The sequence below is a fragment of the Orbicella franksi genome, chromosome 8, assembly GCF_964199315.1.
Source record: "Orbicella franksi chromosome 8, jaOrbFran1.1, whole genome shotgun sequence".
Taxonomy (NCBI): domain Eukaryota; kingdom Metazoa; phylum Cnidaria; class Anthozoa; order Scleractinia; family Merulinidae; genus Orbicella; species Orbicella franksi.
The window spans coordinates 5,123,525-5,136,879 of record NC_138152.1 but is presented as its reverse complement, the minus strand read 5'-3'; the positions used below and the strand labels follow the sequence as shown (position 1 = coordinate 5,136,879).

General features: G+C 38.1%; 1 protein-coding gene across 1 annotated transcript; it reads right to left on the bottom strand.

Annotated features, from left to right (window-relative positions):
- Positions 1 to 2,128: 2,128 nt before the first annotated feature.
- On the bottom strand, positions 2,129 to 12,551 carry LOC145494939 (TATA box-binding protein-associated factor RNA polymerase I subunit A-like). The gene is made up of 6 exons (XM_081474511.1): positions 12,388 to 12,551; positions 11,413 to 11,570; positions 10,313 to 10,836; positions 9,625 to 9,758; positions 8,759 to 9,046; positions 2,129 to 7,792 (listed from the first exon to the last, which is right to left on the bottom strand). Exons 1-6 carry the CDS (start codon positions 12,497 to 12,499, stop codon positions 7,581 to 7,583), a joined length of 1,428 nt encoding a protein of 475 aa, XP_081330637.1. The 5' UTR covers positions 12,500 to 12,551; the 3' UTR covers positions 2,129 to 7,580.
- Between the last annotated feature and the right edge of the window lie 804 nt (positions 12,552 to 13,355).

Below are 13,355 nucleotides of genomic sequence, written 5' to 3'. Positions count from 1 at the left end.
ATGATTTGTCCAAGTTCAAATGAGTATCTTGATTGCTTCGGTGAAAGAAAGGCAAGTCGCAGAAAAGTAAGTATATCATAATTGTTGCTCAACATTAAAGTTAGCTGTTCAATCTTTGAATCGAAATCAATGTTGTGGCTGAAGAAATTTCGTTGTTATATTTATTTCGCGATCACTGAAACACAAGAAAAACGTTTGTTCTCCTGATTTTATTAGCACCCGTAACGAGGGAATTATTCACACGCATTTCCTATGTATGAAATGCTTGCATAACAGCTTGTTAGTGTGCTTTTTGAAGAGGTAACTTAAAGTTTACACTGAATTGATTTGAAGCTACAGATCACGCTCGATACACTTCACTACCGCATTGCCTACATACTGCTCTTTATTCTTTACAAAAGAATACACTCCCGATCAATTGATTAATGAAAAACAATGTTAATTCTATCGCTATTTATAAAAATATTTAGCTTCAATTGCTTCATTGCAGAGCAGAGGAAAAAAAGGCAAGAATAGCGGCCGTCAATCCGAAACGAACACATTAAAGCAGAAAACGGAGGTGGCCCAGACGGCAGCTGAGTCCTGATTAAAATTCTTGTTATCTTTGATGTGAACTTTAAATAACAGCTTGTAATTCTGGAGCCTAAATTCATATCTTTTTGAATTGAAAATAAAACCTTTCACTGTCCGGCATGAAACTGCAATTTTTGTCTCGATCCTTTGGCGTGGTTTTAAATCGTTATAAATAATGACCTATCTGTGAATATTTCATTTGTGTACTTTTCTGATGCCCTTTGCTCTGTGATCCATTTTGTCTGTAATGTGTTTAAAGTTACTATCCAATCGTTACTTTTTAGCTATCAGACAACTAGTTAATTTCTTGTGAATTATAAATAGACGGCTATTTCTGTCCTGTCACCTGATAAGGGGGATCAGAAATTCTGAATCCTTTTAAGAATTATAGGTAGATGACCGTTTTGTTCTGATAAGTTATGCACTGGGGGATCAGAATTTTTGAATCCCTTTAAGTCATGTGGGATCAGAAATTCTGAATTGTTGTAGAATTATAAATCGACAGCTCTTTCTATCATGTTAGCAGATTTGGTGGGGGAGGGGATCAGAAATTCGCAATACTTTTAGAACCATGAACAGATAGCCGTTTTTGTCCCGTGAAGTGATGGGGATCAGAAATTCTGAATGCATTTAGAATTATAAGTAGATGACTGTTTTGCTCTGACGGGTTGTGGACTGGGGATCAGTTTTTTGAATCTATTAAAGTCTTGGGGGATCAGAAATTCTGAATCCTTTTAGAATCATAGATAGATGACCGTTTTATTCTGATAAGTTGTGGACCGGGAGATCAGAAAATCTGAATCTCTCAAAAAAGGAAAGCGCGATGGGTGCACGATCTTTTTTACATTAAATTGTACATTTTGGTGAAATTGGATGTATTGTCCCTGGCGGACTCAACTGAACACTTCTTTTTCTCCTTCCAATAAGCCAAAACCTTTCGGAAACACAAACTTTTTCGGCATCAAATACCAGTACCCTTCGGAATTGTTCCAAATTGGAATGCCACATTTTAGTTTGGAAGGCGTTTAATGTTTCTAATATACTCCTGCGTGAAATTCCCAAAGGCATCACTCTTCTTAGATCATCATCGCAGAATTTTGATACTCCACTCCCACAAAAGTCGCTCACCAGTTGGCTTTGCCATGTGCCTGTTTGCTTCACATGTACAGGTGTTGGTGGAAAAGAGGAATTCATTTCACTTGCACTACTAAATTAGTTAAGGAACATCAAAGTCTGAAAGAGAAAATGAATTGTAAGTTTTACATATAATGATGAATCATATTCTTTGGTATAATTACACTCGTTACTACTGAGTAATTGAGAGAACTTTTGTTCAAACAGCTACCGGCATCTTTAAAGAATGATGTAACTTTGTTTTGACAAAGATCACACTTTGAACGCCAAATCATTTCGAAAGTTCTAATTGAAGTGAGTTAGCGTTGAACCTCAGATAATGACGGTAACCATCATTATATTACCATACTGAAATAAGTCTAAATTTCTTAAAAACTTACCTTATATCTGATTGTATCTAGAAAGATTTTGATAGCACTGTTTCCTGGACAGGTGAGGTTCACTTGGGATCTCTGCTACCTGGAAACAGATGCCTTGTGTAAAACACAAACCAAAACATTTTTGGGGTTTCAAACTACTAGCCCTTTGCATGATATAGTTGAGTTCAATGATGTAACATAAATGGGATGATTTTGTATTTACCTTGCTATTCCCTGGCAGTTGCATTGTTTTTCTTTTTTTTTTTTTAACAGAAGCAAAGTTTATGTTCGGTTTTTGTTCTGTGTTAGTGTATCATCCAAAATGCTATAACTTGACCAAATTCGCATTGGCAAGAAATATAATTCTGTGCTGATCATAAGGGGACAGGAGAAAAAATTTGCGAATGGCCTTGGAAGAGCTTGACGTCGAGTGCATATAGGAACTCATGGACACAAGTAACGATTCGAATGTTTTTGTAAATTCCAGAACCATAAGTGATAACTTTTCAGAAAATACAGTAGAACCCCGGTAACTCGAACTCTGAAGGGAAACGAAAAACTGTTTGAATTATATTAGTGGGGTTTCGAGTTATCGGGGTTGATTAAAATATTCAAAACTTTCCAGGTTAATAATTAATAGTTTATTGATTTTCAGCACTTCAGTGTACAATACAGTGCAAGTTAAACTTATTTCATGAGAAACTAATACATTTTGTAACAGCTGTAACGATTAAATGCATTCTTACAAAAATGCAATACTGTGAATGTAACTTAGTTTATTTAATACACTCAATTTATGCAATTGTACTCAGCAATTGAAGAACGTTCGAGCTAAAAACAAATCAAGAACATACAGTATGTATTTGTTCAGACATTCCAATGGATACATGTTTACTGCACTGTAGCACAGTGTTTTTTTTCTTTGTGACAGCGAAGACGCCGCACCTGGTATGACTCTTATGATTGGTAAATAACTGTCAAACACGTGATCTGTTTGTTGCACTAATTAAAATCGAATTGCTCCAATCTTTGCTCTAGTGTTAGAATTCGATCACACGATAAGAGAAGCTAAAATGGGATATCTCAATGGGCATCCGTGGCGAGTTATAAGAACCAGAAATTCAAGTTATCGGGGTAAATTTTGATCAAGGGAAAAGGAATTTAGATCGAGTTCCGTGGTTTTCGAGTCATCCGAGTTCGAGTTAACCGAGTAAAAGTGACTGAAAAGTTGGGCCAAATCCAAGGGGATTGAGACCCAGTTTGAGTGAGCAGGTGAGTTTAAGTCATCCGAGTTCGAGTTACCGGGGTTCTACTGTATGCATGAAAAAAAATGTACCTAATTCGAATAAATAATTAAAAGAAATGCTGTTTTTAAGTAACACTATGCAGAAGAGAGGGTGATACAGTGCAGAATAAAAACAGTAAACCAGTGCAATAGGTGGTAACAAAGTGGTTAGAGCCAATCTTTGAACTCTTTCGCGACTAATAAAAACAACAAAAATGTAGAATTGTTTTTTAAAAGAATTGTTGTTTTGATTGAAGAAGGGATTTGACCGAACAAACAGGGGCATTTGCAGGGTTTGAATAAGTTATTTTTTGCATGACACACATGCGCTTTACTGTCTTTTTAAATACCAAGAGCTGTCTCAAACCTTTTTTTTATGTACACTGATCACTAAATAATCACATGATTTTCTCGTACAGTTTGGTCGAAAAAGCACCCCTAACTCGCCTTATAGGCTCCTGCAGTCCTCCGTAGGAAAAAAGATGGCGACTGGTACATTTACCTATAGTTCTTAGCGCACGAAAACCTTAACAACGTTCATAAAAACGCACAGAAACGTTATACAATCTTCAAACCTTGGCTACTTAATGTCCTTAGTTCAGGGACGTATATTGTAAAAATTTGGTTTTCTTTGTGCCTTTTAGGCTGTGTTAGGTTCGCAAGGCCTTGTGATAAAATGTACATCCGCCATCTTTTTTCCTACGGTGTATTTCGATTACCTTTGAAAAATTTAGTTGCCCTTATTTATTTAACTCGCGGTAAATAGTGCTTGTGACTACCTATATAAGTGCAAAACATCACGGAAACACATCAAAAGGACATTTACAGTGTTTGGCGATCATGTGTCATAAACTATGTGAGCAACTTTCAAACAGACTTTGTTCTGAAATTTTGCATTGAGTGCCTCTAACAAACAGCATCCGAAAGGAGGTCGACACAAAGAGGACATTCACAGCACTTGGGAATCAAGTATCCTAAACTACATAAAGTGTCTCTAATCAAATAAGCAGAATGAAAGTGTTGCAACAGAGAGTCAGATGAGTCAACAGAGAGATATCTAATTATCTTTAGGGCAATTAACGCCGACTTACTTTTTTAGACTTTCCAAGGATGAGTTGCTTATTTAGATCGTATTGCCACGTTGTCCTCGGTGCCGGAAATCTGGAAGTAAGTGGAAGTAAATGTTAATGTTATCGTCTTCGTTCAAGTTCTCCGCCATAACTCTAGACAACCCAGAGGTTTACATGATTACTTATTTAGTTCAACTACGTACTCGAGATCCAATCGCCGAGATCGCTCCTTACTTACTCCAATGCCATTCGCTACGATACAAATGAACGTAAACAATTAATATAATGCTAAAGAGGTAAATCTGGCGGCACAAAGTCTTTCATCGACACTTACACATTTGTCGATCCTCCTGGTAATTAAAACTTCTTCGTAAACTTCCCGATTTTATAGCTCGTTACAACTCCCCTTCACCACAAACTCTCCTTTCTCCGATTTCAATTTTCCCGCTAGACCGCTCCGCCAAGTACTATGGGTATCGGGGGAGACCCAGGTCCCCACACTAGGCTCCCGGCCGTAGCAATGAATTTTGATTATTCAAACGGGAATTCAAATTTTTGGCGGGCAAACCGCATTCGAGAATCTCGAAGCCGTTTATCTTACAAAAAGGACATCCACAGCGCTTGGATATCGGGTGTCATAGGCTATGTGATCGACTTTTAAAAGCAGTCTTGCTCTCGAATTTTTCGTTTAGTGTTCGCACTCAAATAAACCGGGAAGTGAAAGTGATGATGCAATAGGGAGTCAGAAGAGGCAACGAATAAATATAAATTGTTTGGTAGGAAGAATATTTGGATCGTTTTCGCTATATGAGTCACGTTTCATTGCTCAGGATATTCAGTTCTACCCATATACTGACCAGTTGTCGGCTAAACTATACTTCCTAGTCATCAAAAAGAGCGGTTGTTTCAACCGCAAAACGCACGCGAGCTTTATGAATTGGTACGAACACAACCCACAAAGCACTCTCTTACCTTCGAACACCGTTTTTGGATCATAAGTGGGAGAAAAAGTATAACAAACTTGATATCTTGAAGTTAAAAGGGTCTTAAAACTAACCTTTTTCCACGAATTACATATCAAAATGCGGCAAATTTATTCCTGTGTTTAAATTTGGCGGTACATTTATTATTCCAAGCATGCGCTGTCGAACAAGCCCAGTTTTTCTCGGTGCAGAGGTTTCCCGGCCGGTCACGCTTTTAAAAATTTACATCAAACCCACGTAAGAAAGTGTGAAAAATGCCATGCCTAAATCGCGACACAATCTCTCCAGTTTGTTATCGATAGTAGGTTACATATTTTTCAACTTATTTCTGGTGGTACATTTGAGAAAGAAATACTACTTTGGGAAAGAGAAGCAATATTCCATTAAAAGTAGCGTGTTTTTAGAGCAATTTTACCGGATATCGGGGTCACGCGATACTTTGTATGACTGTATGGCAAATGTCGCAATGAATTTGATATGTTAAAACTTTTTTAAAGCATATATGGTTGCAGTATAGCCAACAGATTCAAACTGAAATTCTCTGCTATGTCACTGCGTTTCGCCGCAGAGAAAACGTTTAAGTTCTAATCAGCAGAAAAACAACAGACAGTGAAATAGGAAGGACACGACCAGTTGTGTCGATCAAACTGAAGAATATTCCGTTATACATCCAATCTCGTTCCAAGAGCCTTCGTTACCCTTGTCTAGCGGTCGGAAAACGTGAGCTCTGGAAGCAACCATTTTACCGAATTCTGCCCATCCGGTTTCACTGCGCAGTCTGCATCTATGGCGCATGCCTAAAATGGTTGCTCCCAGAGCTCTCGTTTTCCGACCGCTGGTCAAGGGAACGAAGACTCTGGGAACGAGATTGAATGTTCGGCAACTTTTTGGGAACTTCTGGTATTTCGAGCAACTCTTTTCGTTTCGAGCAACTTTTTGCATTTTATACAATTTCTAGTTTTCCATCATCAATGAGAAATCGGAGCAGCTTTTAGTGCTTAAATTGGCCTTGCTTCCGTATTTCACAATGTTTTTGTGGACAATTTATGAATTTCATGTGCAAAAGGAGCCAGATCCCTCCTCCCCCCCTGGGGCAGATGATAGGTGCAATATGTTTTACCTAACGGTACAACATATTTGAAACTTATCTTGGCTGCATATTTTTATTGCTTTTTTATTGTATTTGTGTTGGTCACTGAAAAACCCATTTGTGGGAATGTGCAATAAAGTTTCATTCATTCATTCATACATGGTTTGACACCTGATTGTCAAACCATGAACTATTGAACCATCAACCGTGATAGTTGACGAGGGCGCAGCCGAGGGCGCGAGGGCGCGATAGAAATCTCGAGCTCATAATCTAATTGTTTATTAGTATAAATCTACCAGCGTTCTATCACGAATGCCGACCTCTGATTGGCTACACCACTCACTATCTATTCTGTGATAGATAGTGAGTAGCGTAGCAGTGTGCTCCTGTTAAGAAAATGACGGCCGCTTCTTAGCGTTTTCGAAGTGACTGTGAAAAGGATTTAACTTAAGTTTTGGTCAATTGTCAGAGGATCAAAACTGGAGAATAAAACTTTTGAGGGAAATCAGAAGGTCAGCAAATATAGGCTGATTTAGAGCTTCCATCGTTGCTTTCTTAAGTCCCCACAGGATGCCCTGGACCATTCGGCTTCGGCTCAAGTTAGGATATATCTAGGAGACTACGTCAACGTTGCCACGCATAATCTACAATGCAAACCAAAATATCAGCTAAAGATATAAAGCTCATAGCTTTTGGTAAAGGTAGCAAAATTTAGGTGAAAAAGTCGTCACGATTTTAAAGGCTTTCTTTATTCTTGTCCCGATGGCTTCGCAGAGCTCTTGTCTCCTTCATATGCCAAAGACGAGAAAGGGAATCGTATGTGCTTTTCAGAGGGTTAGGGTTTGCCCTAGTACCTTCGCAGCCGTTTTTTGGAGCGTTGCGTGACATCCCAAAAAACGGCTGCGAAGGAGACTACAATAGGTTTGTCCTTGTGTGGCAAAAAATCAAAAATCACTCTTGATATAAATGAGATTAGCTATATAAACCACAAAGTAAATGCAAAAATATGATGTAACATTTTTATTGTTATTTTCTCCCTAAGAAGACATCAGCTGATGTGTATTATTCTAATACAATGTGTCATCTTCACAGAATTTTTCTCTTGGTTGGGGAAGACACAGCATCACGCATCTTTGTCGCAGCCGTTTTATTTTTTCTTTTTCGAGGTGACGGCGACTCACTGAATAACGAAGCAGGTTTTCTTTTCCTCGGCGATGCTGTATCACTCCGAGATGAAGACGAGTCAACTGCATTATCCAGTGGTTCTTGCTTCTTAACAGCTTTAGTAAAATGGTTTCCTGAAAACAAAAATTAAAGCATTGAACTGAATACTTTCCTTGATAAAAGAGTATAAATGAATATAAAAAACATGTGAGATAAAAAATGATCCTCAACGAGAATAAACTGTTCAACTAAAAATATTAAAATTGCAGTCGGGGATGGACATCAGTAGTATACACTGTGTGGCTAGCGTTTTATTTCCGATTTATTTATATCCGGTTTAAGTGAGATCACGTGACATTTTCCCTAGGGAATCACACGTGTTTTGATTTTCGTTTTGCGCTTTACAGTTTTGTTGCTTGCCCCTTCGCACGTTGGCAAGATTGGTTCCTGTTTTGTACCTTTTTGTACGTTGACGACGGCATTGCCTTTGGTTGCGCGTTGTGGATCTTGTGAAATTAAATCAGCTAACGTCAACTATACACTGACTCTACTAAAACGTTGAAACAACGTTTATTGCTACTTTATATACAAAGACGTTTCGACCGAACAACTATATAAACTGTTTCATAAAACTAAAGTCGGTAAAAGGACAAAAAATTCTGTTGTGACACTTTTCGTCCCCATTTCGGTGTGTCAGTTCTTCTTACAGATGGCTAGACTTTCCTTTTTATATTACTTGTGAGAATTTGGCGGTGAATCAGGACAATATCACAGAGTTGATCATTATCTCTATTCTCATCACAATCCTACTTGACCGTCTATTAACATAGTAAGGAGAAAATTGATCTCGGTCATTCTAGAAATATTAAGGACTAATTTTAAAGTAGTTGAGCTTCTGTGAAATTTTATCTTCCAAAAAATATCCAAAATACACTGTACGTGGAAAATTACTTTCTCAGAAACCTGCAAGGCGAAGTACTTGCATCTATCTTAAAAAGAAATATCCAAAAAATTAAATGCGCTGTAGAGAACGTGGTAAATTACATTCTAAAAAAGCTGCTCGCACTTGCGAACACACGCTAAAAAGTACCAAACTGCACCTTTGCCAAGAAGCCATCTTGCAGCCTCGGCCTTGTGACGAGTCAATTTCCACTCTATTTCAGACACGTGATCCTTCTTGGGTACAAGATCGGAACGAAAGTGGAACAGTGGCCACCAATCAGCTCGCTCGTCCCAGAGCATGCTCAATTTGCTCCTGTCATGTGCAGTGCAGAACTGCTGGAGAGTGTGGGCGAGTGTCTCCCAGGCTGTGAGACAGTGTCGACAAGCTGCATGATCGAGCTTGATGAAAACAGCGCTTAAGATATCAAGCAGTCGTTTCGATTCATCTGCAGGGAGAAGGCAAAAACAAAATAAAAACGGAAATGATGTTGGAAAAACACACCTAAGAAAATAGCTGAAACTCTGATGAAATTGCAAGGCAAACTTAGAATCCAGCCACTCTTGCTACTTGTAAATTATGCCCATTCACAAGCTGTCCAGCTCTACTATGTTTAAACCCTTAACAGTGGTTCTTATGCCGCTTAATTTGAATCTGTCACACTGTTTTTTCCACAAAAAAAGATTGTGTGACAAGCCCACCAAAAACTGAGAATTAAGCTGGAAATTAGCCCGTAATCAGCCGTTCTTATTTGCCATGAAAAATAAGAACACCTGATTATAGGTTAGCTGGAAATTTAATTTGCCATAAGAACTTAAATTTGGACAAATTTTGATCTATGATCTTTGAAATGCTTTGGATTAAGAACAAAAGACCGAAACTAAACATGCAAAGGGGTAGAAAGCAGCACAATTCGTCAGATGAATTCTCGGACCTCTGAAATTTTGAGATATATGAATCTGTCCTCATTCAGAGAGAGTGAGTAAAATAGGTTAAAGGCAGTGATATTTAGTGATATCCACTCACCAGTCTTGTTTGTAACAAGCTTGCAGTATTCTTCACTAAGCTCACTTGTTGGATCAACAGTTAACAAGTCTTCAAGTACATTGAGAAGTTCTTTTTTGTGGACATTCTCACTCTTGAGAAAGTAGTACAAGTACCTGAAAAAAAAAAAATGTCTGTGACAGTTGTCCATCCTTGGCACAGGGCAACCACACCTAACAGCATGTAGGATGCCTGTGCCTTGGAAGTTATTCTTCGGAAAAGTAAAGATGGAAAAAACACAGAGGAGTACTTTGTGTCAGTGTGGCTTTCATAATCCCTAACAGTGACCAACAGACCTGTGCGAAGTTCCTCCCTACATCTTTTCCATTTTCTTTTAAACTTCTGTCTTGAAGGATGGAGAGTTACAAGCACAATAGAGAGGTCTAGGCATCTAATATTATTTGTCTATAGTAGGAACAAAATTGAAGGGCCCTGGGGTAACATTACGCAAAGTGACCTTTACGTTAGTAGCTTTTTTCAATTAACTCAAATTTCGCTTAAATTTGGAGTAGCGTTCAATTTGGTAAATGAGACATTGCCCCACCTTTTTTCACTGTTTCTACTTAAATTCTGAGCACAAAGAGGCCAAAAAATTGAGTAAGTGCTGTTTGTAAAAGCATATACATAACACTTGATTTCACATTATTATACAAAACAGTTATTGTCTAACCTGTGTGCATTGGGGTTCTCTGGGTTCTTTTGCTTGTATCTCAGTAAGATCCTCTTTGCTTCATCAGCTCTGTCATAATACTTTAACATCTCAACTTGCCTTGTAATGAAAATATCCCACACACCACAATGTTCCACTAGATTATCAAACAAAATTAATGCTTTCTTCCCATAAAAGTCCATTTGACGTCTCAAGTTAGCATCATTCACATTTTCAGCCATAAAAAGATCTTCAGCATCTAAATCTTTCTTGTCAAACTGGACCTTGCATTTCTTCCACGAAAGATAAGCAAAGAGTCCATTGTATGCTCTGAGAAGGGTGCTTGACAAAAATGGTTTTTGTGAAAGTTTAGATGTCAGCAACTCCTGCGCTTCAGTGATGTCAGAGTTGTGTTTGACCAAATACATGGTAAGGTCAAGCAATATCTCACTTTTAAATGGAACACAGATCACAAACATATTCTTGATCATCTGGCTTACATGAGCAAAGCTCCCTGGTTGATTTCTTATTACTTCAACTCCTGTCTACCAAAAAAAGTTCATAATCATTTTGTTGTCAGTCAAGGTATACTGCATTTTAATATTTACTGTAATACTAAAGATAAACTTCATAACATACTTTTAAATAGATTTAGTGAAATTTTTAGTAAAATATGTTGGCCAAGCCTGCTAATTTGATTAGCAAAAATACAACAATTTACAGATATGACATTCACATACATTTTTAATTAATAAACAAACACAAAATGTATAATCATTTTTTTAATCCATAATTCATTGTTAATTAGAAAATAGCTGCTGTATATCTGGGGCTAAGCTTCCATTTTTTTTTGTCCATGCACAGCAGGAAATTGTAGACCATGTATGTCCCAGATCTTGTGTTACGTGCACCACCCCCAACACAGATGTAAGTATTCTCACTTTTTCATCCTTTATCCTAAACCAAATAGAAAATGGTGCTCCTATGTTTTCTCAGAAAATAATGCACTTTTGAGATCTGGGAAACTGCTGGACAAATTGCAGTTGCATGCATTAGTTTCTTGGAGAATGTGAAACACCATCTTTTATTTGGAAATTATCAATAACATTATATTTGCTTACCCTCCAAAATAGCTCAGGTATTCTGCGACATGCTCCACATAATCCAACAAGGCACTCCAGAGCTTCCTCGAATCTGTGTCTCAAGAGATGGTCCAACAACAGTCGCGTGAGGTACAAAACATGCTTTAAACGATATTGCTGGCTGCCCTGTTCTGTCCCTGTGTATACAATTTATTATGAATGTTAGAAATTTTTAAGCATCTGAAATTTTAAGTGTCCAAAATATTTAAAGCACAGGGCAAAACTTTTAAGTTGCCCCAAAGTTTAGTTTCCTTTATGAAGCAAACTCTAGTTGAGACACTGCTGGAGATATTTAACCACTTGGTAGAATTTTCTTGTCAATGTATCTGCAAAATCTTGAGGGTGCAGTAAAACTTTCAAAACCTCTCTGTTTTTGTCATGTAAATGCTATGAGCCAGTAGTCTGTAGCTAATCCAGATAAGACCAGATAAACTGCGTTGAGAACAGTTAAAAATGGTTTTTCCTTCGAACCTTCCAGTGCAGAATGAATGTGCATCGACAGGCATACAAGTAGTCGATTAATGCATGCGTTTCTTCAGGTTCCCTCTGAACTCCTCATCTTTCTTGGTAAATTTTACCATGAGATGTCTATCTGAAGAAATGCTTCTTTTGAAAATGGGTTTTCATACTGTTTGAACAACAAAGATTCCAAAAATAATGTTGCTCAGGATCATCCTTAAATAATATAACATTCGTAACGGACGCTTTCATGAGACAAACACAAACTTAACTAATAATAATCTTGCAAATGAAAGATACATCAGTGACTACAGAAGTCAAGGACGAAGTCAAATAAGATTCTATAATCAAGCTCGATCGATAAATTTCATTGTTCCAGTGCATTTAATTTCGAAAATAAGCTTTTAAGATGCATGAGTCACTTCTCGAAAAAGATCTTGTAATTTTAGTCTACTCTACGCTAATTTGTTTGATACTGTGAACAGAGAGCCTCACCGAAGGTGTAGCTTAGGCATTTCTCTCGCCATATGTGCTGGAATATGCATCCTCTAAACCACGCTTTCGATTTCACACGCGTCGCTATCCAGTAACGTGAAACGGCCGCCATGTTTCAACAGGCAGTTTGCAGGTTGTGTAAACAGCCATGAAAAATCCCAGGACTTGCTTAGCAATCTCGTTCTCAGGGCCTTTTCCCTGGTTTGGAGCGAGGGATATTTTGGGACCACTTTGGAGTGAAATTTGATAAATGTTTTATTCTCAGTTTAATAGCAATAGCTATAAGTTGAATGAGAACAGCTTCCACTACCATTCCTCAAAACCCCAACACAGTAGCAACTGACGAGATTCACTGAAAGAATCTAAACTGCAGTCTTGGTTGAGAGAAACTATGGGGGAAGAAACAATCCTAAATGAAGACGGGTTACTTTCTAAAACCGCATCATTGTATACAGAGGACTCTGCTGCTTCTCCTGACGACTCGCTGCTGAACTCGGAAGATGAATTTCCTAGCGCTCACATTCAACGGTCAACGGACAAACCAAAAGAGCGCCAGGACGAGCAACCATCCAAATCACCTAATAAGTACTACCGTGACGTTCCGCGTGGCAGTTACGAGCACCAAAAAGTTCGAAGAGTCCATCTCTTAGCTGAAAGCACATTCTGATGAGGGAACTTGCCCAAAAACTTTGCGTTACGACGAAAGGGCGAATATTTCGCCCAATGAAGAATCCAAACAAGACATTGCCATAGTCAGAAAGAACGCCCAGCAGAAATATTTAGGCGCTCTCATTAAATTTCAGCACAGGCGAGTAGAGCAGAATAAAACCAAACTCCACAGGATTAAACAGCTAGAACAGCGTAAGAGCAATGATGAAAAGCTAACTATGATTGTATGAATAAGGCACATTACACGGTCCTTGAACCGAGAATCAATGTAAACAAACATGAAGAAAGAATTGAAAACA